General features: G+C 28.3%; 3 protein-coding genes across 4 annotated transcripts; 2 read left to right on the forward strand and 1 right to left on the reverse strand.

Annotated features, from left to right (window-relative positions):
• The first annotated feature begins 262 nt into the window (after positions 1–262).
• Positions 263–1,463, forward strand: LOC135123293 (uncharacterized). Its single transcript, XM_064047815.1, has 3 exons — positions 263–368; positions 672–830; positions 888–1,463. The coding sequence occupies exons 1-3, from the start codon at positions 320–322 to the stop codon at positions 1,379–1,381; spliced, it is 702 nt and encodes a 233-aa protein (XP_063903885.1). The 5' UTR covers positions 263–319; the 3' UTR covers positions 1,382–1,463.
• An 8-nt stretch (positions 1,464–1,471) lies between these two features.
• LOC135123292 (SET domain-containing protein SmydA-8) lies at positions 1,472–12,838 on the reverse strand. 2 transcript variants are annotated; one of them, XM_064047813.1, is made up of 4 exons: positions 11,576–12,838; positions 11,374–11,528; positions 1,766–1,843; positions 1,472–1,713 (listed from the first exon to the last, which is right to left on the reverse strand). In XM_064047813.1, the coding sequence occupies exons 1-4, from the start codon at positions 12,816–12,818 to the stop codon at positions 1,660–1,662; spliced, it is 1,530 nt and encodes a 509-aa protein (XP_063903883.1). In that variant the 5' UTR covers positions 12,819–12,838; the 3' UTR covers positions 1,472–1,659. The 2 variants fall into 2 exon arrangements, with proteins under 2 accessions (XP_063903883.1, XP_063903884.1); XM_064047814.1 differs by having other exon boundaries at positions 1,472–1,843.
• A 24-nt stretch (positions 12,839–12,862) lies between these two features.
• LOC135123291 (SET domain-containing protein SmydA-8-like) lies at positions 12,863–21,998 on the forward strand. The gene is made up of 6 exons (XM_064047812.1): positions 12,863–12,904; positions 13,114–13,266; positions 13,310–13,452; positions 20,587–20,727; positions 20,776–20,898; positions 20,953–21,998. The coding sequence occupies exons 2-6, from the start codon at positions 13,126–13,128 to the stop codon at positions 21,965–21,967; spliced, it is 1,563 nt and encodes a 520-aa protein (XP_063903882.1). The 5' UTR covers positions 12,863–12,904; positions 13,114–13,125; the 3' UTR covers positions 21,968–21,998.
• Positions 21,999–22,049: the final 51 nt, after the last annotated feature.

Consider the following 22,049-nt stretch of genomic DNA (forward strand, 5'->3'; position numbering starts at 1 on the left):
TTATTTTTTCTAATAATTTCTATACACTAAAAGCAATATAGATAATACATGTCACAGACCCTATTGTTAACAATACCTTTTTAGTTTAAAGCACTTGAGAAGCAAAAATGAAAAATCAGTGCATTGCAGCGAAATTGTGAAACAACAGAATAGGTACTCAATATTTTTTAGTAGTTTATCGTTGCATTGATAGGGCGATAACAAAAGAAAAATGCATAGGGAACGTGATGTGTATATAATCCTCGCAATTACTGGTGGACACATTGTAGTTTGGCAGTTCATCGGGTGATTTTGTGAAAGCAGTGAGACTTCTTTAGAAATGGATTACATTTATATTGTCATCTCAGTTTTAATTGTGGCCCACTCAGGTAATAAAACAACAAATTTTCTGAAACCGATTTAATAGTGTACCTAATAGAAGGTACTTCAGAATTATGTGTAATTTCTTCACAATTGTGTCAGTTTAACTGGAACTTTCTGCTATCTTTTGTAAACACTTTCTGAAGAGTATTCTCAAGCATTTGTATAAAGGTCGTGTAAACTTTAATGCATTTGAATGAGATAGGTGGAAATAATTTTAACACATCTCTTTTTTATTTAAAATAAATACAGAAAAAATTTAAAAAAAGAATTATTTAAAAAACGAATATCCAATTAAATATTATTCTTAGGCGTAACCCTGAAGTGTCCTACATGTCGTGGTAAGACTTGCGAAGACTCGGAAGTTCCAGTAACAGAGTGCACTTTCCGCAATACCGAACTCATCGGGATAGCTAAAAGTGACTTAGCTTCTTCAAATTACGCATGTCTCCAAGCTGAGTTAATTCAAGGTAAACCAGCAGTTCAATAAACTCAGTATTTTTGATGTTCATATTTTGTTAAAACAGACGGAAATAGAGAGAAAATCCAGCAATGTGTAGCTTTCATCTCAGGCGATGATGTTTGTACTAAACTTCAAGATTCTTACAGTGTTATAAGTTGTAAACTCAACAGTACGCAAGTACTGTTGCAAAAACACAAGCTCAGTGCGAAAATAGTACCTGCTGATGCCACCTCAGACAATCCAGAGACATCCCCCGACTCCACAGAACCGTCGGCCACAACTTCTGATCCTCCTCAGACCACAGAGCCACCCACCGAGAGTACTAACGACACTGCGGACCCGTCATCTTCCGACTCTACTAACGAGACCACAGAGGCAACTTCTGGTGGTACTGACGAGACCACAGGGGCAACTTCTGGTGGTACTGGCGAGACCACAGAGCCTTCTGACCCTACTGGCAACCCTCCAGACCCAGACCCCAGCAGCAGCAATATTGCCCTCAGTCAACTGTCTTTGGTAATCTTTTTAAGTACGTTGCTGTATTATCATCAAATGTAGTTCAATTTAATTTAATTTATTTGTTGTAAATTTTTTACAAAAATTAATGTAGAAAATATCGGAAATAAAATAACTCAAGGTACGCTCTTATTCATTTATTTGCATAATCTTTGACGTTGTACCCTAGGTTACACTTTACATTGACACAAAATAGACCAAATACCGACAAAGACAAAACATTAAAACGAACAAGCTCCTTTCGTTGCACCGTTTCCGGTATTCCAACCTTTTTCCATCATTACTTTACCGGAATTACAACCCTCTACTTAGCCCAGCACCTATTCCACCTCTACTTGGAACCTACAAAGCTGTCTAAAAGCTTCTTTCTGCCTCTGCAACACAATCATAAGACATCTATGTTAGCTTCTCCATTTTCTTTTTAACCATGGGTCCCAAATCCGGCTCAGTTTCCAAAATCTGGCCCGCTTCCTTCAAGCATTCCAGCGCCTTAGCTTCCAACTCCTGCAAAGAAACAACGTGATGGACTTAAGGTGGTATCACTCTTTTTTTGAGTTTTCGTGTCCCATCTAGTGAATCATCATAACGAATGGTTAATGGAAAGATAATGGGACGTAAATTTGAGGCATAAACAATCCCATGATAAATGGAATTTCAATAGCCAAATTTTTTTATTCTCACTCACACCCTGTATTTTTATTAGTACCGTATCTTACTCTGTTTTTGTTCTTGTTCTTCTACTGTGTCTTTTAAAAAAGTAACTTATAATTAACTTTATATTTCGAAAATAGAAAAATTCAAATTTAGAAGAACTGAAAACTCGAGAAATCGAAAAACTTAAAATTTTAAAAATTGAAAATCCAAATAGTAAAAAGTCGTGAAATCCAAAAAATCCAAAACGTGAAAAATCCAAAAGTCGAAATACTAAAAAATCCCAAAATTGAAAAACTGAAGAATCGAAAAACTGAGAAAACTCACAAAATTGAACGAAATATCCAAAAATTGGGAAATTAAAAAATTGGAAAATTGGGAAATCGAAAAGCCGAAAAACTGCAAACCTAAAGAACCGAAAAATTGAAAAATCTGGAGCCTGAAAAATCGAAAAATTGAGGAACTGAAAAACTGGAAATCGAAACCTTCGCAAGTCGAAAATGGGAAAACCAAAAAATAGATTAATTGAGAAATCGGAAAACTGAAAATTCAGAAACGTCAAAACTTGAAAATTTAAAAAATTGGAACAGTCGGAAATTGAAAAATCTAAAGTTTAAAAAACGAAAAACTGAAGAATTGAAGAACTGACAAATCGAAACTGCGAATTCGAGAAACGGTGAAATAAAAAAATATATATATTAATCGAAAAATCGGAAAACTGAAAATTTAGCAACGTCAAAATTTGAAAAATTGTGAAATATAAATACTGAAGAATTGGAAAATCAAAAAATCTAGAAATCGAAAAATCTAAAATTTAAAACATTGAACAATTGAAATATCGCAAAATTGAAAAATGGAGAAATCCAAACATCAAAAAAGAAAAATTTGAAAATCTGAAACTTAAAAATCGAAAAACTGAAAATAGACAAATCGAAACTCCATAATTTAAAACGATTGAAAAATCGGATAACTGAAAAATCGAAACATCGAAAAATTGGAAAATCGAAAAACCGAGAAATCCAAAATTCGAAACATCGAGAAATAGAAAAAAATTGAGAAATTGATAAATTGAGAAATTGAGCAATCAAAACATCCAAATATCTGAATTCGATAAATCGAGAAATAAAAAAAAAATTTAATATTTTAAAAAAGAAAAATTAGAACATAAAAAAGTTGAAAAAAAATTAAGAAATCAAAGTATAAAAGTGTCGAAAATTTGAGAAATCTAAAGTTTAACGAAAACTTGAAAATCCAAAAAGTAAAAAACTGCAAACTGAAAAATTTTAAAATCGAAAAATCGACGAATTGGAATCGATTGGCCTGAAAATTTGAAAAATTGAATAAATGGAAAATTAGAAAATCGAAAGAAACAACAAAAATTAAGGAAATGAAAAAACAAAAAATTGTGATATAAAATCGAGAAAATGAAAAATAAAAAATCAGGAAAATGCAAAATAAAAATCGGGGAGTTGAAAAATTGAGGGGACGGAAAACTGAAAAAGGGCACAATTAAAAATCGAGAATGTGAAAAATGGAAAAATGAGAAATTGTAATAATGAAAAATTGGAAAATTTGGAAGTCGACAAATTGTAAAATTGGTAAATCAAAAATAAAAAAACGAAAAAGTGTATTATAAAAACTTAAAAAATGTATAAAGTGAAAATCAAACTTGAAAATTTGAAGAAAAATTGCTAAAAACCTGAATATTTGAAAAATTTAACAAAGGAAAAATTGTCAAAGCGAGAGAAACAACAAAAAATAAAGGAAGTCAAAAAAAGTAAAATTGTGATATAAAATCGAAAAAGTGAAAATTCTGAAAATTAAAAAATCGGGAACAGAAAAATAAAAATCGGAAACAAAAAATTGGAAAAGGGAAAAATGAAAAATTGAGAAACTGGAAAATCGAAAAAAGAAAATCTGTAATATTGAAAAATTGCCAAATTGAAAATTGAAGGAACGAAAAATTGAAAATTTTGGAAGTCGAGAAATTGTAAAATTGAAAAATCAAAAATAAAAACGAAAAATTACACAATGAAAACTTGAAAAATCTTAAGAATCGAAAAAGTGAAAAATAAGAAAAAAAGAAATATGTATTATTAAATAGAAAGATTTAAAATTAAAGAAATTGGAAAATTGGAAGACTGGAAATCCAAAAACTGCAAAGCGAAAAATTTAAAAATTGAAAAATGGACGAACTGAAAATTCAAACCCTGAAAATTTGAAAAATTGAACAAATGAAAAATTGTAAAATCGTAAAAAAAAACACAGAAAATAAAGAAAATGAAGTAGCGGACAATTGTGATATAAATCGAGAAAATAAAAATTAAAAATTCGCCAAACTGAAAAATAAAAATCGAGAACATGAAAAATTGAAGAAACGAAAAATTGAAAAATCGAAAACTAAAAAAAACAAAAAAGTTTATGATGAAAACTTGAAAAATGTCAAAAGTGAAAATCAAACATGAAAATTTGGAGAAACGAAGATTTGAAAAATCGAAAGACTATAAATTAAAAATTCTGAAAAATTGAAAAATCGGAAAATTCAAAAATCGAAATGCCGAAAAGTAAAGAAACGAAAAACCGATAAATCGAAAAATCGAAACATCGAAAAATTCAAAAACTGAGATAATCAAAACATCGAAACATCCGAATCTCGATAAATCGAGTTCTCAAAAAATTGAAAACTCGAAAAATTCACAAATCGAAATATATATAAAACAGTCGAAAATTGAAAAATCTAAAGTTTAAAAAACGAAAAACTTAAGAATTGAAGAACTGAAAAATCGAAACTGCGAATTCGAGAAACGGTAAAATAAAAAAATATGTATATTAATGGAAAAATCGGAAAACTGAAAATTTGAAAAATTGTTAAATAAAATACTGAAGAACTGGAAAATCAAAAAATCCACAAATCGAAAAATCTAAAATTTAAAACATTGAACAATTGAAATATCGCAAAATTGAAAAAGGAGAAATCCAAACATCAAAGAATCAAAAAAGAAAAATTCGAAAATCTAAAACTTAAAACTCGAAAAACTGAAAAATAGACAAATCGAAACTCCAGAATTTAAAACGATTGAAAAATCGGATAACTGAAAAATCGAAAAATTGGAAAATCGAAAAACCGAGAAATCCAAAATTCGAAACATCGAGAAATAGAAAAAAATTAAAAATTTTAAAAAAGAAAAATTAAAACATCAAAAAGTTGAAAAAAATTAAGAAATCGAAGTATAAAACTGTCGAAAATTCGAGAAATCTAAAGTTTAACGAAAAATTGAAAATCCAAAAAGTAAAAAAGGGGTGGAAACCCAAAAACTGCAAACTGAAAAATTTAAAAATCGGGAAATCGACGAATTGGAATCGATTGGCCCGAAAATTTGAAAAATTGAATAAATGAAAAATTGGAAAATCGAAAGAAACAACAAAAATTAAGTAAATAAAAAAACAAAAAATTGTGATATAAAATCGAGAAAATGAAAAATAAAAAATCAGGAAATTGCAAAATAAAAATCGGGGATTTGAAAAATTGAGGGGACGGAAAATTGAAAAAGGGCACAATTAAAAATAGAGAAAGTGAAAAATGGAAAAATGAGAAATTGCAATAATGAAAAATTGGAAAATTTGGAAGTCGACAAATTGTAAAATTGAAAAATCAAAAAAAAAAAAAACAAAAAAGTGTATAATAAAAACTTAAAAAATGCACAAAATCAAACTTGAAAATTTGAAGAAAAATTGCTAAAAACCTGAATATTTGAAAAATTTAATAAAGGAAAAATTGTAAAAGCGAGAGAAATAGCAAAAAATAAAGGAAATCAAAAACAGTACAATTGTGATATAAAATCGATAAACTGAAAATTAAAAAATCGGGAACAGAAAAATAAAAATCGGAAACAAAAAATTGGAAAAGGGAAAAATGAAAAACTGAGAAACTGAAAAATCGAAAAATGAAAATCTGTAATATTGAAAAATTGCCAAATTGAAAAACTGAAGCAAACCGAATAATTGAAGGAAAACAAAAAATTGAAAATTTTGGAAGTCACAGAAAATAAAGGAAATGAAGAAACGGACAATTGTGATTTAGATCGACTAAATAAAAATTAAAAATTCGCCACACTGAAAAATAAAAATCGGGAACATGAAAAATTGTGGAAACGAAAAATTGAGAAACTGAAAATTCGAAAAATTGAAGAAACGAAAAGTTGAAAAATCGAAAGAAACAACAAAAAATAAAGGAATTGAAAAAATGAAAATTTGTGACATAAAATCGAGAAAAAAATAAAAAAAAAATCGGGAAAACGAAAAATAAAAATGGAGAACTTGAAAAATTGAGGAAACAAAAAATTGAAAATGACAAAAATTAAAAACTGAGAATGTGAAAAATTGAAACTGCGAATGCGAGAAACGGTAAATTAAAAAAATATGTATATTAATCGAAAAATCGGAAAACTGAAAATTTAGCAACGTCAAAATTTGAAAAATTGTAAAATAAAATACTGAAGAACTGGAAAATCAAAAAATCCAGAAATCGAAAAATCTAAAATTTAAAACATTGAACAATTGAAATATCGCAAAATTGAAAAGTGGAGAAATCCAAACATCAAAAAATCAAAAAAGAAAAGTTTGAAAATCTAAAACTTAAAAATCGAAAAACTGAAAAATCGACAAATCGAAACTCCAGAATTTAAAACGATTGAAAAATCGGATAACTGAAAAATCGAAAAATTGGAAAATCGAAAAACCGAGAAATCCAAAATTCGAAACATCGAGAAATAGAAAAAAATTGAGAAATTGATAAATTGAGCAATCAAAACATCCAAACATCTGAATTCGATAAATCGAGAAATAAAAAAAAATAAAAATTTTAAAAAAGAAAAATTAAAACATCAAAAAAAATTAAGAAATCGAAGTATAAAACTGTCGAAAATTTGAGAAATCTAAAAGTAAAAAAGGGGTGGAAACCCAAAAACTGCAAACTGAAAAATTTTAAAATCGGAAAATCGACGAACTGGAATCGATTGGCTTGAAAATTTGAAAAATTGAATAAATGAAAAATTGAAAAATCGAAAGAAACAACAAAAATTAAGGAAATGAAAAAACAAAAAATTGTGATATAAAATCGAGAAAATGAAAAATAAAAAATCAGGAAAATGCAAAATAGAAATCGGGGAGTTGAAAAATTGGGGGGACGGAAAATTGAAAAAGGGCACAATTAAAAATCGAGAATGTGAAAAATGGAAAAATGAGAAATTGTAATAATGAAAAATTGGAAAATTTGGAAGTCGACAAATTGTAAAATTGAAAAAGCAAAAATAAAAAAACGAAAAAATGTACAAAGTGAAAATCAAACTTGAAAATTTGAAGAAAAATTGCTAAAAAGTTAAAAACCTGAAAATTTGAAAAATTTAATAAAGAAAAAATTGTAAAATCGAGAGAAACAACAAAAAATTTAACGAAATCAAAAAAAGTACAATTGTGATATAAAATCGAAAAAGTGAAAATTAAAAAATCGGGAACAGAAAAATAAAAATCGGAAACAAAAAATTGGAAAAGGGAAAAATGAAAAATCGAAAAATGAAAATCTGTAATATTGAAAAATTGCCAAGTTGAAAAACTGATGCAAACCGAAAAATTGAACAAACGAAAAATTGAAAATTTTGGAAGTCCAGAAATTGTAAAATTGAAAAATCAAAAATAGAAACGAAAAATTACAAAATGAAAACTTGAAAAATCTTAAGAATCGAAAAAGTGAAAAATAAAAAAAAAAGAAATATGTATTATTAAATAGAAATATTTAAAATTAAAGAAATTGGAAAATCGGAAGACAGGAAATTCAAAAACTGCAAAGTGAAAAATTTAAAAACTGAAAAATGGATGAACTGAAAATTCAAAGCTTGAAAATTTGAAAAATTGAACAAATGAAAAATTGTAAAATCGAAAAAAAACACAGAAAATAATGAAAATTAAGGAGCGGACAATTGTGATATAAATCGAGAAAATAAAAATTAAAAATTCGCCAAACTGAAAAATAAAAATCGAGAACATGAAAAATTGTGGAAACGAAAAATTGAGAAACTGTTAATTCGAAAAATTGAAGAAACGAAAAATTGAAAATTCGAAAATTAAAAAACGAAAAAGTTTATGATGAAAACTTGAAAAATGTCAAAAGTGAAAATCAAACATGAAAATTTGGAGAAACGAAGATTTGAAAAATCGAAAGACTAAAAATTAAAAAAAATGAAAAATTGAAAAATCGGAAAATTCAAAAATCGAAAAGCCGAAAAGTAAAAAAACGAAAAACCGATAAATCGAAAAATCGAAACATCGAAAAATTCAAAAACTGAGACAATCAAAACATCGAAACATCCGAATCTCGATAAATCGAGTTCTGAAAAAATTGAAAACTCGAAAAATTCACAAATCGAAATATATATAAAACAGTCGAAAATTGAAAAATCTAAAGTTTAAAAAACGAAAAACTGAAGAATTGAAGAACTGACAAATCGAAACTGCGAATTCGAGAAACGGTAAAAATATATATATTAATCGAAAAATCGGGAAAACTGAAAATTTAGCAACGTCAAAATTTGAAAAATTGTAAAATAGAAATACTGAAGAACTGGAAAATCAAAAAATCCAGAAATCGAAAAATCTAAAATTTAAAACATTGAACAGATTGAAAAATGGAGAAATCCAAACATCAAAGAATCAAAAAAGAAAAATTCGAAAATCTAAAACTTAAAAATCGAAGAAATGAAAAATCGACAAATCGAAACTCCAGAATTTAAAAAAATTGAAAAATCGGATAACTAAAAAATTGAAACATCGAAAAATTGGAAAATCGAAAAACCGAGAAATCCAAAAATCGAAACATCGAGAAATAGAAAAAAATTGAGAAATTGATAAATTGAGAAATTGAGCTCTCAAAACATCCAAATATCTGAATTCGATAAATCGACAAATAAATAAATTTAAAAATTTTAAAAAAGAAAAATTAAAACATTAAAAAGTTGAAAAAAATTAAGAAATCGAAGTATAAAACTGTCGAAAATTTGAGAAATCTAAAGTTTAACGAAAAATTGAAAATCCAAAAAGTAAAAAAGGGGTGGAAACCCAAAAACTGCAAACTGAAAAATTTAAAAATCGGGAAATCGACGAATTGGAATCGATTGGCCCGAAAATTTGAAAAATTTAATAAATGAAAAATTGGAAAATCGAAAGAAACAACAAAAATTAAGTAAATAAAAAAACAAAAAATTGTGATATAAAATCGAGAAAATGAAAAATAAAAAATCAGGAAAATGCAAAATAAAAATCGGGGATTTGAAAAATTGAGGGGACGGAAAATTGAAAAAGGGCACAATTAAAAATCGAGAATGTGAAAAAAGGAAAAAAGAGAAATTGTAATATTGAAAAATTGGAAAATTTGGAAGTTGACAAATTGTAAAATTGAAAAATCAAAAATAAAAAAACGAAAAAGTGTATAATAAAAACTTAAAAAATGTACAAAGTGAAAATCAAACTTGAAAATTTGAAGAAAAATTGCTAAAAACCTGAATATTTGAAAAATTTAATAAAGGAAAAATTGTAAAATCGAGAGAAACAACAAAAAATAAAGGAAATCAAAAAGAGTACAATTGTGATATAAAATCGAAAAAGTGAAAATTAAAAAATCGGGAACAGAAAAATAAAAATCGGAAACAAAAAATTGGAAAAGGGAAAAATGAAAAATTGAGAAACTGAAAAATCGAAAAATGAAAATCTGTAATATTGAAAAATTTCCAAATTGAAAAACTGATGCAATCCGAAAAATTGAAGGAAAGAAAAATTGAAAATTTTGGAAGTCGAGAAATTGTAAAATTGAAAAACCAAAAGTAAAAACGAAAAATTACAAAATGAAAACTTGAAAAATCTTAAGAATCGAAAAAGTGAAAAATAAAAAAAAAAGAAATATGTATTATTAAATAGAAATATTTAAAATTAAAGAAATTGGAAAATCGGAAGACAGGAAATTCAAAAACTGCAAAGTGAAAAATTTAAAAACTGAAAAATGGACGAACTGAAAATTCAAAGTATGAAAATTTTAAAAATTGAACAAATGAAAAATTGTAAAATCGAAAAAAAACACACAAAATAAAGAAAATGCAGGAGCAGACAATTGTGATATAAATCGAGAAAATAAAAATTAAAAATTCGCCAAACTGAAAACTAAAAATCGAGAACATGAAAAATTGTGGAAACGAAAAACTGAGAAACTGAAAATTCGAAAAATTGAAGAAACGAAAAATTGAAAAATTGAAAGAAACAACAAAATAAGTATAAAGGAATTGAAATAATGAAAATTTGTGACATAAAATCGGGAAAATAAAAATTAAAAAAAATTCGGGAAAATGAAAAATAAAAATCGAGACCTTGAAAAATTGAGGAAACGAAAAATTGAAAATGACAAAAATTAAAAACTGAGAATGTGAAAAGTCGAAAAATGAGAAACTATAATATCGAAAAATTGCAGAATTAAAAAATTGAAAAATTTAGAAGTCAAGAAACTGTAAAATTGAAAAATCAAAAATAAAAAAACGAAAAAGTTTATGATGAAAACTTGAAAAATGTCAAAAGTGAAAATCAAACATGAAAATTTGAAGAAACGAAAATTTGAAAAATCGAAAGATTAAAAATTAAAAAAACTGAAAAATTGAAAAATTTTAAACGTGGAGAATCATGGAATTGAAAAATAAAAGCCTGAAAATTTGAAATTGAATAAGAGAAAACATAAAATTAGTCAAAAAAATCTCTAAATCGAATCTTACAATTATGCGACAAAACTGAATATGTTATACCGAACTTCAAGAGCGAGGAAAGTGCTGTCTAAATAACTTTAGACCAATTTTTGTAAGGCAACAATTTACATTGAGTATCAAAAATAAAGCTTTCGAATAATTTTGAATGTGTAGTGCTGATTTTTTTTTTAATTCCACCAATATTTTCTATTTTGACAAAATGACGAAAGAATCGAAACTTGGAGAGTTATACAAAACGAGTAAAATTTGAAGCCTCTTTTGTCAGGGTAAATATTTTACCCTGCATAATCTCCGCCTTCCCAATTTCACGGTACAGCTGAAAATTTCAAGCAATTTTTTCATCTGCAGCGTTTACTTAACTGACGCTGTATATGAATTGTGTAACATTTATTAAAAAACGTATTGACTTTTTTTTACACAGAAAACAGAACTGAAAATCAAATTTTAATATAAGAGGGATAAAATATGTTTAATAAGGATTGTTAAGAAAAAAAACTATCGTCCTAAGTCTATTCCTCTCGTTTTTACAGGACATTTCAAATGGGATGAAAACTGTCCTCAACCAGGCCTAGTGATACCATAACCTACTTTTCGTCCTAGTTTCACTTTGGCCATTAGTGCCTCGTGTAAGTCGTACAACAGCGACCCCCGAAACCTCGAAAGACCTGGCTCTAGAATTTCCGCAACGTCCAGAAGCTCCTCACATAGTTGAACTTTTCTGTCGACTAGTTGGTCTGAAAGCTCTAAAAACAAGTCAGTTCGGTCACCAAGGTCGTTCCAAGTGGCGTACCTTCAAGCCTGTATCCTTCCATGTTTCCGTACATCTGAGTCAAGGCATACTTTACCTGCAAAGCGAAAGAGTTTTTCTCGTGGAGCACCGTTTTGTATCTATCCAGAAATTCTTCCAAGCTTCCTGGATCAGCTTTGTCCAACTGGGACACCTCTCGTTTCAAGCTTTCATTCCTCCAGGCTATCTCTTCTGATACCACTAGAAACCCACATTTTTCACACTTCCAGTCAGCTTGGCGATCCAGAGGATCACAGCTGATGGTTTTCCCATCTTGGCAACGGATGCAGACAATCGAGCCCACGTAAGTCCCAAATTCCGTGGGGTCGCTGCACCGTTGGCAAAGACAGTCAAAGTGTTTGGATATCTTCAAGTGTGCCCGTCTCTCTAGAGTCCCCCAGAGAGTCTGAGTGTAAGTGACTGTGATTAAGTCCCCTTTTTTGATGGGTCTTGTGGCTGTGAGTACCAAATCGAAGCCCTCTCCTTCGAAGGTGTGTTTAGTGTTGTGTCTGCAATCATGCGACAGGAGGGCAATACTAGGGTACAGCCCCCTGATATTAACCAACCCTTGAGGGTCCCGCACCTCGAAGCAGTTAGTGTCAAAAATGGAGCAAATTGTCAGAATTTCGGTGTCGTTAGTGTCGACTTGGAGCAGCTGGGTGATGAAAGGGACCAAGCTGCGTTTGAGTATATGGTACAAGGGGGTGGTCAAGTGTGCGTCAAGGTGGCATTGACCGTTCATGAGTAGCTCGAACTTGTCAGGGTCGTTCATTTTGAGTAGGAGAGCTCTTAGCGGTGCTATTGAAGAATATATCGACTGTTTCGAGTTGTCGTTCTTCACAGTCGGTTTGAAGTTAGCTTTGGCGAAAATTTGACACTCGGGTTCATGCAGAGGGTGACGTGCACACTGGTCGTCGCACAGAGGCCAGTGGCACTTGCAGCACTCGTACCTGCTCGTGGCCAAGTCAAGGCGCTTATGGCAGGTTAAGCAAAGCGGGGCGCTTACAGTTTTGGGCCCTAATAGCAAGGGCGGACTCTTCATGATGACCTCTCCAGGTCGGATGTTCCTGGTGGCTATGACACACCTCCCAAGGGTGTCGTCCCGTGTGACTTTGTAGCAAACGCACGAAGTCTTGTGCTTCTTCCAGTCATCCTTTTGGTGCTCTTTGCTGCAATAAAACGCCCGACAGCACGCAGAGCATGCCTGAGTTGCGTTTTTTTGGCACACAGCGCACAGTTTCGGCATCTTTGGCGAACTGTAAATTTAAACTCGGACGAGCTTTCGTAACGAGTTATTTCAGGAGTGTTGTGTCGATACGACCGAGTTTCTAAGTACTCCACATATTAACACTAATTTTGCATGATTTGTTTATTTTTTTATAAATCTGTGCTGTCTACTCAGGCATTGATAACATAACAAACATTCTTCCACTTTCGCCTCGTTTTCAGAGCTAATATTCATATTTTTACGTCTGCGTTGTTTACGTAAACAAGCCTGAAATAGTTTGAAAGTGAGTGGAAGTAAAAGCATCAATTTCCAGGGAGTGGGTCAGATGGATGAAATTCCTGAAAAAGTCTGCGATGAATGTGGGGAGTGTAGGCAACCAACCGTGCGTGGATGCGAGGAGTGTGGAATGCGATATTGTTACAAGTGTAAGGAGCAGGAACACTGGACGAAGTGCAAGAATTATGAGGCAAGTTTGTGGCTTGTAAATGGGTTTTATTGGTGGGTTGTAGGTGGATTTCACAGAGGAAGGCGTTTGTGTGAAAGCTGCGAGGGATTTGTTACCCGGGGAGACAATTTTTAGTGAGTGTCCACTGGTCCTTGGACCGAAATTGCCTCCAGAGGATGGTCAAGTGCACTGTGTGGGATGCTGCCGGTATTATAATGTGGTTTGTGACGTTATTTTAAATTATCCTTTAATATTTTTCCACTGTTAAATTTTTTAAAACTAATAGTGTCGTTGTACACGCTTTAAATATACGATAATAAAAAAATATTTGCTTAAAATAAAAACATTCAGTTGTAATAGAAATAAATTATAAGTACTGATTATAAAAGTAACTTTAAACCACTTCCCTGTCAGCTAATTACTCATGCAATTGTGTTTGGCGCTATATTCTGTAAAGTTATTAACTTTGACGTTTAGTATTCTCAAAAGTTTGTTCCAGGGAATTTATATTTATATACGTCATTTTTGCATCACCCTGTATATGTAGGAATATATTCTGTGTTCATCTATTCTCTTTTTCCCTCTACCAGAATTTTTAGTTATTTTTACAAATAATCTAGACATAGTTTTCCAAAATATTACTGTGAGTTGTTAAAGTTTTTAAGAAAAACACTCTAAACCGGATTTCGAAACTAATGATAAAAATTTTCAAACATTTTTAGGAATGAATTTCAAATTGAATCTTTCAAATGGATATACAGGGTGAGTCACCAAGTTGTACGGTTCATTCAGAACTTTACTCTAAAAATAATTTTTACTATACTTAGTGTTGTGTTGGCGTAATGCACAACTTAGTTTTTTAAAGACAACACCCTGTATATGTTTGCATTTTTTGATTGCTCTCTTCATACAACAGTTTATTTTTGAAATACCGATGCGATGTTGCCCCGTAGTTCCAATTTTTTTGAAATTTTTTAAATATTTTCTCCATGTGTCTCTTAAAAAAGTAAAAAATCAGCATAATTAAATATAAAGTTGACAGCTATTGCGATTTTTTACTTTTTTAATAGGCACATCGTCGTATAACAAGAATGGGAATTAAAAGTGAGGGTGTTCTATCAGAAAAAAAAAGAAAGATCGATATTTGAAAATTATAAAACTTTAGAATTTTTTATAAACACCCCGTATATTAAAAACTTTCAGACTCAGCCTGTATATGTGGCTCAAAATTTCGAGATTTACATGTTAACAAAGTTTTACTCTAAACACATTTTAGGAGAATTTATATTTAAAATTAATTTTGGAAAAAATGTAACTTGCACCATGGACTACTGATCATACACTTTTTTGATCTTTCAATTTTATATTTTTACAATTTTTGGATGTCTCAATTATTTGGTTTTTAATTAATCAATTTCTCAATTTTCAATTTTATAATCCTTCGTTATAAAAATTTTTGTTTTTTTTCAATTATTCAATTTTTGAATCTTCAATTATTCGAATTTCGTTGTATCGATTTTCCAAATATCTGGTTTTCAATTTCATAATTTCACAATTTTTAAATTTTGTAATTTTTCTATTTTACAATTATCTCATTTTTCAAATTTTCAGTTTTAAAATTTACGGTTTTTCGGTTTTATATTTTTTCACTTTTTCGATTTCGAAATTGTCTCGTTTCTAACGAATCAGTTTTTCAATTTCTAATTTTTCAATTCCTTGATTTTTGAATTTTTCGGTTTTGAAATCATTCGATTTTTGAAATTTTCGACTATTCACTTTTTAATTGTTCGGTTTTTGAGTTTAATAATTTTGCAATGTTTGATTTTAATAGCTTAATAAATTTCGAAGTTTACAATTATCCAGTTTTTCTATTTTGTAATTTTACAATGTTTCAATTTTTTGATTTTTAATAATTGTTTAAAATTTCAGTTCTAATTTTTTAAGTACATATTTGTCTTTTCTGTTTAATTATTTTACAATTTTTCATGTTTAAAGGTATCAGATTTTTGGGTTTTTCGATTGTAAAATCGAATTAGAAATTGAGAAAAATCAAAAAAGTGTAAACTTTTTTGATTTTTCTAAATTTTTAATTTTATAATCCATCGTTTTAAAGATTATTGGTTCTTCCAGTTATTCAATTTTTGAATTTTGAATTATTCGAATTTCGTTGTTTCAGTTTTCCAAATATTTGATTTTTCAATTTCATAATTTCACAATTTTTCTATTTTACAATGATCTGATTTTTCAACTTTTCAGTTTTAAAATTAACGATTTTTCGGTTTTGTAATTTTGCAATTTTTTGATTTTTCGGTTTTATATTTTTACCTTTTCGATTTCTCAATTGTCTCGTTTTTAACAAATCAGTTTTTCGATTTCTGATTTTTCAATTCCTTGGTTTTGGAATCATTCGATTTTTGAAATTTTGGACTATTTAGTTTTTAATTTTTCGATTTTTGAGTTTAATAATTTGCAATGTTTGATTTTTATAGCTTAATAAATTTTGAAGTTTACGATTATTCAATTTTGTAATTTTACCATGTTTCAATTTTTTGATTTTTAATTGTTCAAAATTTCGGTTCTAATTTTTTAAGTACATATTTGACTTTTCGGTTTAATTATTTTACAATTTTTTGTGTTTGAAGATATCACATTTTTTGGTTTTTCGATTTTACACTTTTTTGATTTTTCTCAATTTCTAATTTTCTAATCCATCGTTTTAAAGATTATTCGTTTTTCCAGTATTCAATTTTTGAATTTTCAGTTATCCGAATTTTGTTGTTTCGATTTTCCAAATACTTTACCTTCAATTTTTCAAAATTTCGAATTTCTGTTTTTCAGGTTTTTGATTTTTTAATTTCATAATTTCACAGTTTTTAGATTTTTAAATTTAAAATTAACGATTTCCCGATTTTGTAACTTTACAATTTTTCGATTTTTAATTATTCAAACGTTCAGTTTTAATTTTTCAAGTTTTTGACTTTTCGCTTTAATTATTTTACAGTTTATCGTTCTTAAAAATATTCGATTTTTCGGTTTTTCAATTTTACACTTTTTTGATTTTTCTATTTTATACTTTTTTGATATTTCAATTTTACATTTTTTCAATTTTTAGATGTCTCAATTATTCGGGTTTTAATTAATCAATTTCCCAATTTCCAATTTTCTAATCCTTCGTTTTAAAAATTTTTCGTTTTTTTCAGTTGTTCAATTTTTGAATTTTCAATTATCCGAATTTTGTTGTTTCGATTTTCCAAATGCTTTATTTTTAATTTTTCACAATTTCAAATTTCAATTTCTCAGGTTTTTGATTGTTCAATTTCATAATTTCACTATTTTTAGATTTTTGAATTTTGCAATTTCTCTATTTTACAATTATCTGATTTTCCAACTTTTCAATTTTAAAATGAACGATTTTTCGGTTTTATGATTTTACAATTTTTCGATTTTTAATTGTTCACAATTTCAGTTTTAATTTTTCAAGTTTTTGAGTTCCGGTTTAATTATTTTACAATTTTTCGTTTGTAAAGATATCCGATTTTTCAGTTTTTCGATTTTACACTTTTTTGATTTTACATTTTTTCAATTTTTCGGTTTTTAATTAATCAATTTCTCAATTTCCAATTTAACAATACTTTTTTTTTTATTTTTTCGTTGTTTCAATTATTTATTTTTCAAATATCCGAATCTCATTGTTTCGATTTTCTAATTTTTTGATTTTTAATTTTTCAAAATTTCAGGTTTTCGATTTTTCAATTTTATATTTTCACAATTTTTAGATTTTTAATCTATTTTACAATTATCTGATTTTTTAATTATTTGTTTTTACAATTATTTATCTGGTTTTTCAACTTTTCGATTTCAAAATTAACGATTTTTCGGTTTAATTTTTTGATTTATCAATTTTATATTTTTACAATTTTTCAAATTCTCGATTGTCCTTGTTTTTAATAAATCAGTTTTTCAATTTCCGATTTTTCAATTCTTCGATCTTCCAAATTTTCTATTTTTCGTTCCTCAGTTGTTCGATTTTTCAGTTTGATAATTTTGTAATTTTTGATTTTTACAGCTTAAGCTTAATAAATTTTGAAATTTACAATTACCCAATTTTCCAATTTTGTAATTTTACAATTTTTCGATTTTTAATAGTTCAAAATGTCGGTTATAAGTTTTCAAGTTTTTCACTTTTCGGTTTAAATATTGTACAAGTTTTCGTTTTTAAAGCTATGCGATTTTTCGGTTTTACAATTTTACACTTTTTTGATTTTTCAATTTTACATTTCTTCAGTTATCCGAATCTCATTGTTTCTATTTTATAATTTTTTGATTTTTAATTTTTCAAAATTTCGAATTCCAATTTTTCAGGTTTTTGATTTTTCAATTTTATAATTTCACAACTTTTAAATTTAAAAATTTTGTAATTTTTATATTTTACTATAATCTGATTTTCCAACTTTTCAATTTTAAAATTACCGAGTTTTCGGTTTTGTAATTTTACATTTTTTCGATTTTTAATTGCTCAAAATTTCAATTTTAATTTTTTAAGTTTTTGACTTGCCGGTCTAATTATTTTACAATTTATCGTTTTTAAAGGTATCCGATTTTTCGGTTTTTAAATTTTACACTTTTTTGTTTTTTCAATTTTATACTTTTTTGATTTTTCAATTTTACATTTTTTCAATTTTTAGATGTCTCAATTATTCAGTTTTTAATTAATCAATTTCTCAATTTCCAATTTTCTAATGCTTCGTTTTAAGAATTTTTCGTTTTTTTCAATTGTTCAATTTTTTAATAATCAAATATCCGAATTTTGTTGCTTCGATTTTCCAATTGCTTTATTTTTAATTTTTCACAATTTCGAATTCCAATTTCTCAGGTTTTTGATTGTTCAATTTCATAATTTCACTATTTTAAATTTTTGAATTTTGCAATTTCTCTATTTTACAATTATCTGATTTTCCAACTTTTCAATTTTAAAATGAACGATTTTTCGGTTTTATGTATATACAATTTTTCAATTTTTAATTGTTCAAAATTTCAGTTTTAATTTTTTGACTTTCCGGTTTAATTATTTTACAATGTATCGTTTGTAAAGGTATCCGATTGTTCGGTTTTTCGATTTTACACTGTTTTGATTTTTCAATTTTATACCTTTCTTATTATTCAATTTTTAATTAATTAATTTCTCAATTTCCAATTTTACAATACTTTGTTTTAAAATTGTTTCGTTTTTTCAGTTTTTTATTTTTCAATTATCCGAATCTCATTGTTTCGATTTTCTAATTTTTCGATTTTTAACTTTTCAATATTTCAGGTTTTCGATTTTTCAATTTCATATTTTCACAATTTTTAGATTTTTTAATTTTGTAAATTTTCTATTTTACAATTATCTGATTTTTAATTATTTGTTTTTACAATTATTTGTCTGATTTTTCAAATTTTCGATTTTAAAATTAACCATCTTTCGGTTTGTAATTTATCAATTGTTTGATTTATCAATTTTATATTTTTACAATTTTTCGATTTCTCGATTGTTCTTGTTTTTAATAAATCAGTTTTTCAATTTCCGATTTTTCAATTCCTCGATCTTCCAAATTTTCTACTTTTCGTTCCTCAATTGTTCGATTTTTCAGTTTGATAATTTTGTAATTTTTGATTTTTACAGCTTAAGCTTTATAAATTTTGAAGTTTACAATTATCCAATTTTCCGATTTTGTAATTTTACAATTTTTCGATTTTAAATTGTTCAAAAGTTCAGTTTTAATTTTTCAAGTTTTTGACTTTCCGGTTTAATTATTTTACAATTTATCCGATGTTTCGGTTTTTCAATTTTACACTTTTTTGATTTTTCTATTTTATACTTTTTTGATTTTTCAATTTTACATTTTTTAAATTTTTAGATGTTTCAATTAATCGGTTTTTAATTGATCAATTCCTCAATTTCCAATTTTCTAATCCTTCGTTTTAAAAATTTTTTGTTTTTTTAAATTGTTCAATTTTTCAATTTTAAAATATTGGAATTATGTTGTTTCGATTTTCCAAATGCTTTATTTTTAATTTTTCACAATTTCGAATTCCAATTTCTCAGGTTTTCGATTTTTCAATTTCGTAATTTCACAGTTTTTAGATTTTTAAATTTTGCAATTTTTCCATTTTACAATTATCTGATTTTCCAACTTTTCTAATTTAAAATTAACGATTTTTCGATTTTGTAATTTTACAGTTTTTCGATTTTTAATTGTTCAAAATTTCAGTTTTAATTGTTCAAGTTTTTGACTTTCCGGTTTAATTATTTACAATTTATCGTTTATAAAGGTACCTCATTTTTCGGTTTTTCAATTTTACACGTTTTTGATTTTTCAATTTTACATTTTTCAATTTTTAGATGTCTCAATTATGCGGTTTTTAATGAATCAATTTTTCAGTTTCCAGTTTTACCATACTTTGTTTTAAAATTTTTTCTTTGTTTCAGTTTTTTATTTTTCAGTTATCCGAATCTCATTGTTTCGATTTTCTAATTTTTTGATTTTTAATGTTTAAAAATTTTGAATTCCAATTTTTCATAATTCATTCGTTTTCATAATTTCATAATTTTTATATTTTTAAATTTTGTAAATTTTTTGTTTTACAATTATCCGAATCTCATTGTTTCGATTTTCTAATTTTTTGATTTTTAATTTTTCAAAATTTCGATTTTCAATTTTTCAAGATTCTGATTTCTCAAGTCTCACAATTTCACAATTTTTCGATTTTTAAATAATGTGATTTTCCTTTTTTATAATTATCTGATCTTCAGCTGTTCAGTTTTAAAATTATCGATTTTTGTGTTTTGTAATTTTGTAATTTTTTGACTTTTCAGTTTTATGTTTTTACAATTTTTCGATTTTTCAATTGCCTCGCTTTAATGAATCAGTTTTTCAATTCCTGAGTTTTCAATTTTTCGGTTTTGGAATCCTTCGATTTTTCAAATTTTCGACTATTCATTTTTCAATTGTTCCATCTTTGAGTTTAATAATTTTGCAATTTTTGATTTTTATTGCTTAATAAGTAAATTTTGAACTTTACAATTATCCAATTTTTCAATTTTGTAATATTACAATGTGTCAATTTTTTGATTTTTAATTGTTCAAAATTAACGCATGTAAAAATTTTTAAAAAAACTTAAAATTTTCGAGTATTTTGACAATGATATCCATTTATTTCATTCAATTCAAGAATTAAAAGTAAAATCATGTTTTTTTGACTTATCGCAATTCATAGGATACGAAAAATACATTAGTCAAAATTTAAAAAATAAAACATACATTTTTTTTAGCCCTATAAGATGTCTTCGTATTTTTCCAGACTCGTGTCAACCGAAAAAGTTCTTCACTGTTCTGACTGCGCTTGGCCAGTGTGCGACCCCCAATGCGAAGACTTGAAAAACCCGAAAACCCACGGTCTGGAATGTCAAGTCCTAAAACTTGCCCAAACCCAAAATTTTAGGTAAATTGTACCTTCTCCAGAATTTTTAATCGTCTGCAATTTTCTCAGGTTTGAAATTTTATTCCCACTGAGGATTTTGTTTCTTCAAACAAACAACAAACCGGAGTGGACTAGCTTGATTCAACTGTTAAGCAACAAGAAGAGCGAAGATCCAAACATACACGACTTGAAGTGAGCTTTTAGCCATCTTGAAACTAAAACAACTCATCCAATTTTTTATTTTAGCACCCAAAACAACCACGTCGAATTCTTACAAGACAACTTCCTGGTACCTCTAGCCAAAGTTGAAGCCGAAACCGGCACCATGATCTTAGAAGAAAAATCAAAAGAGCTTCTTGAGAAAATTTTTGATTATGTAAAAACTGCCACATTTGAAGCTCCCAACAATTCTCCAATGCAACTTTATTACCCCACAGTACCCTTAATCCCCCACAGCTGCACCCCCAACTCCTTCCAAACCACAACCGAAGCCCCCACCTACAAAATCACGATCCGAGCAAACTCACCCATCTCCAAAAACACACCCATAACCTCTTCATACATTAACCTGTTTGAAGGAACCCACGAGCGACTCTTCCATTTAAAAACTACCAAGAACGCTTTGTGCTCGTGCCCGCGTTGCACCGACCCCACTGAACTTGGTACTTTTTTCTCGGCTTTGAAGTGCTTGGGTACCAGAACGGAGCCTTGTGGTGGTACGCAACTTCCACTAGAACCCACGAGCGCCAGTACCATGTGGGTTTGCGACAAGTGCAAAATCGAGCTCCCGAATGACCAGATGGTACAGTTCGTCCGACACCTAGGGGGCGAAGTCGCTAAAGTTCTAGATCGGAAACCCACGGCTGATGAGTTGGAGGAGTTTTTGGCAAAATTGTTAATGTTTTTGCACCCTAATCACTTCTATGTGTGTCAGGTCAAGCAAGTTTTGATTAAGTTGTACGATGGTGAGGATTTGGCGAAGACCAAGGGGGATATTTGTCTGAGTTTGGTAGAAATAGCCCGAAAACTGTACCCATGTGGAGGTTTATTGTTGGTGGAGTTGTTGCACGGGTTGTTCGAAGCTAGATTTTCCATTATGGGTAAAAGCGAAGATCTGGTCAAGAACGAAGATGTAGAAGAACTGGCGGACTTGGTTAAGGAGATGAAGAGCGTCACTGAGGCTTTATTCGACCCCCAGCTAGCTCAAGTCGTAACCCAAGACGCTTCAACTTTCACTGATTGGTTGAAAAACCACCACTAAACTTTGACTATTAATAGACTTGTTGCAACGATCTCCGTTTTTATTTTGACCCCTTTCTTTGGCACCGCTCCAACTAAACCAC

The sequence above is a fragment of the Zophobas morio genome, unplaced genomic scaffold (assembly GCF_036711695.1).
Source record: "Zophobas morio isolate AGI-343-1 ecotype UQ-CSIRO unplaced genomic scaffold, CSIRO_AGI_Zmor_V1 ptg000006l, whole genome shotgun sequence".
NCBI lineage: Eukaryota > Metazoa > Arthropoda > Insecta > Coleoptera > Tenebrionidae > Zophobas > Zophobas morio.

Bases quoted from the DNA above. Each gene is read 5' to 3' on its own strand.
- LOC135123293 (XM_064047815.1), top strand. From the start codon at position 320: ATGGATTACATTTATATTGTCATCTCAGTTTTAATTGTGGCCCACTCA. The intron at 369-671 runs GTAATAAAACAA...TATTATTCTTAG, and splicing joins TTTAATTGTGGCCCACTCAG to GCGTAACCCTGAAGTGTCCT. The intron at 831-887 runs GTAAACCAGCAG...TTGTTAAAACAG, and splicing joins CCAAGCTGAGTTAATTCAAG to ACGGAAATAGAGAGAAAATC.
- LOC135123292 (XM_064047813.1), bottom strand. From the start codon at position 12,818: ATGCCGAAACTGTGCGCTGTGTGCCAAAAAAACGCAACTCAGGCATGC. The intron at 11,529-11,575 runs GTACGCCACTTG...ACTTGTTTTTAG, and splicing joins GGAAGGATACAGGCTTGAAG to AGCTTTCAGACCAACTAGTC. The intron at 1,844-11,373 runs GTAGGTTATGGT...GTTTCTTTGCAG, and splicing joins AAGTGAAACTAGGACGAAAA to GAGTTGGAAGCTAAGGCGCT.
- LOC135123291 (XM_064047812.1), top strand. From the start codon at position 13,126: ATGGATGAAATTCCTGAAAAAGTCTGCGATGAATGTGGGGAGTGTAGG. The intron at 13,453-20,586 runs GTATTATAATGT...GTATTTTTCCAG, and splicing joins CACTGTGTGGGATGCTGCCG to ACTCGTGTCAACCGAAAAAG. The intron at 20,899-20,952 runs GTGAGCTTTTAG...TTTTTATTTTAG, and splicing joins CCAAACATACACGACTTGAA to CACCCAAAACAACCACGTCG.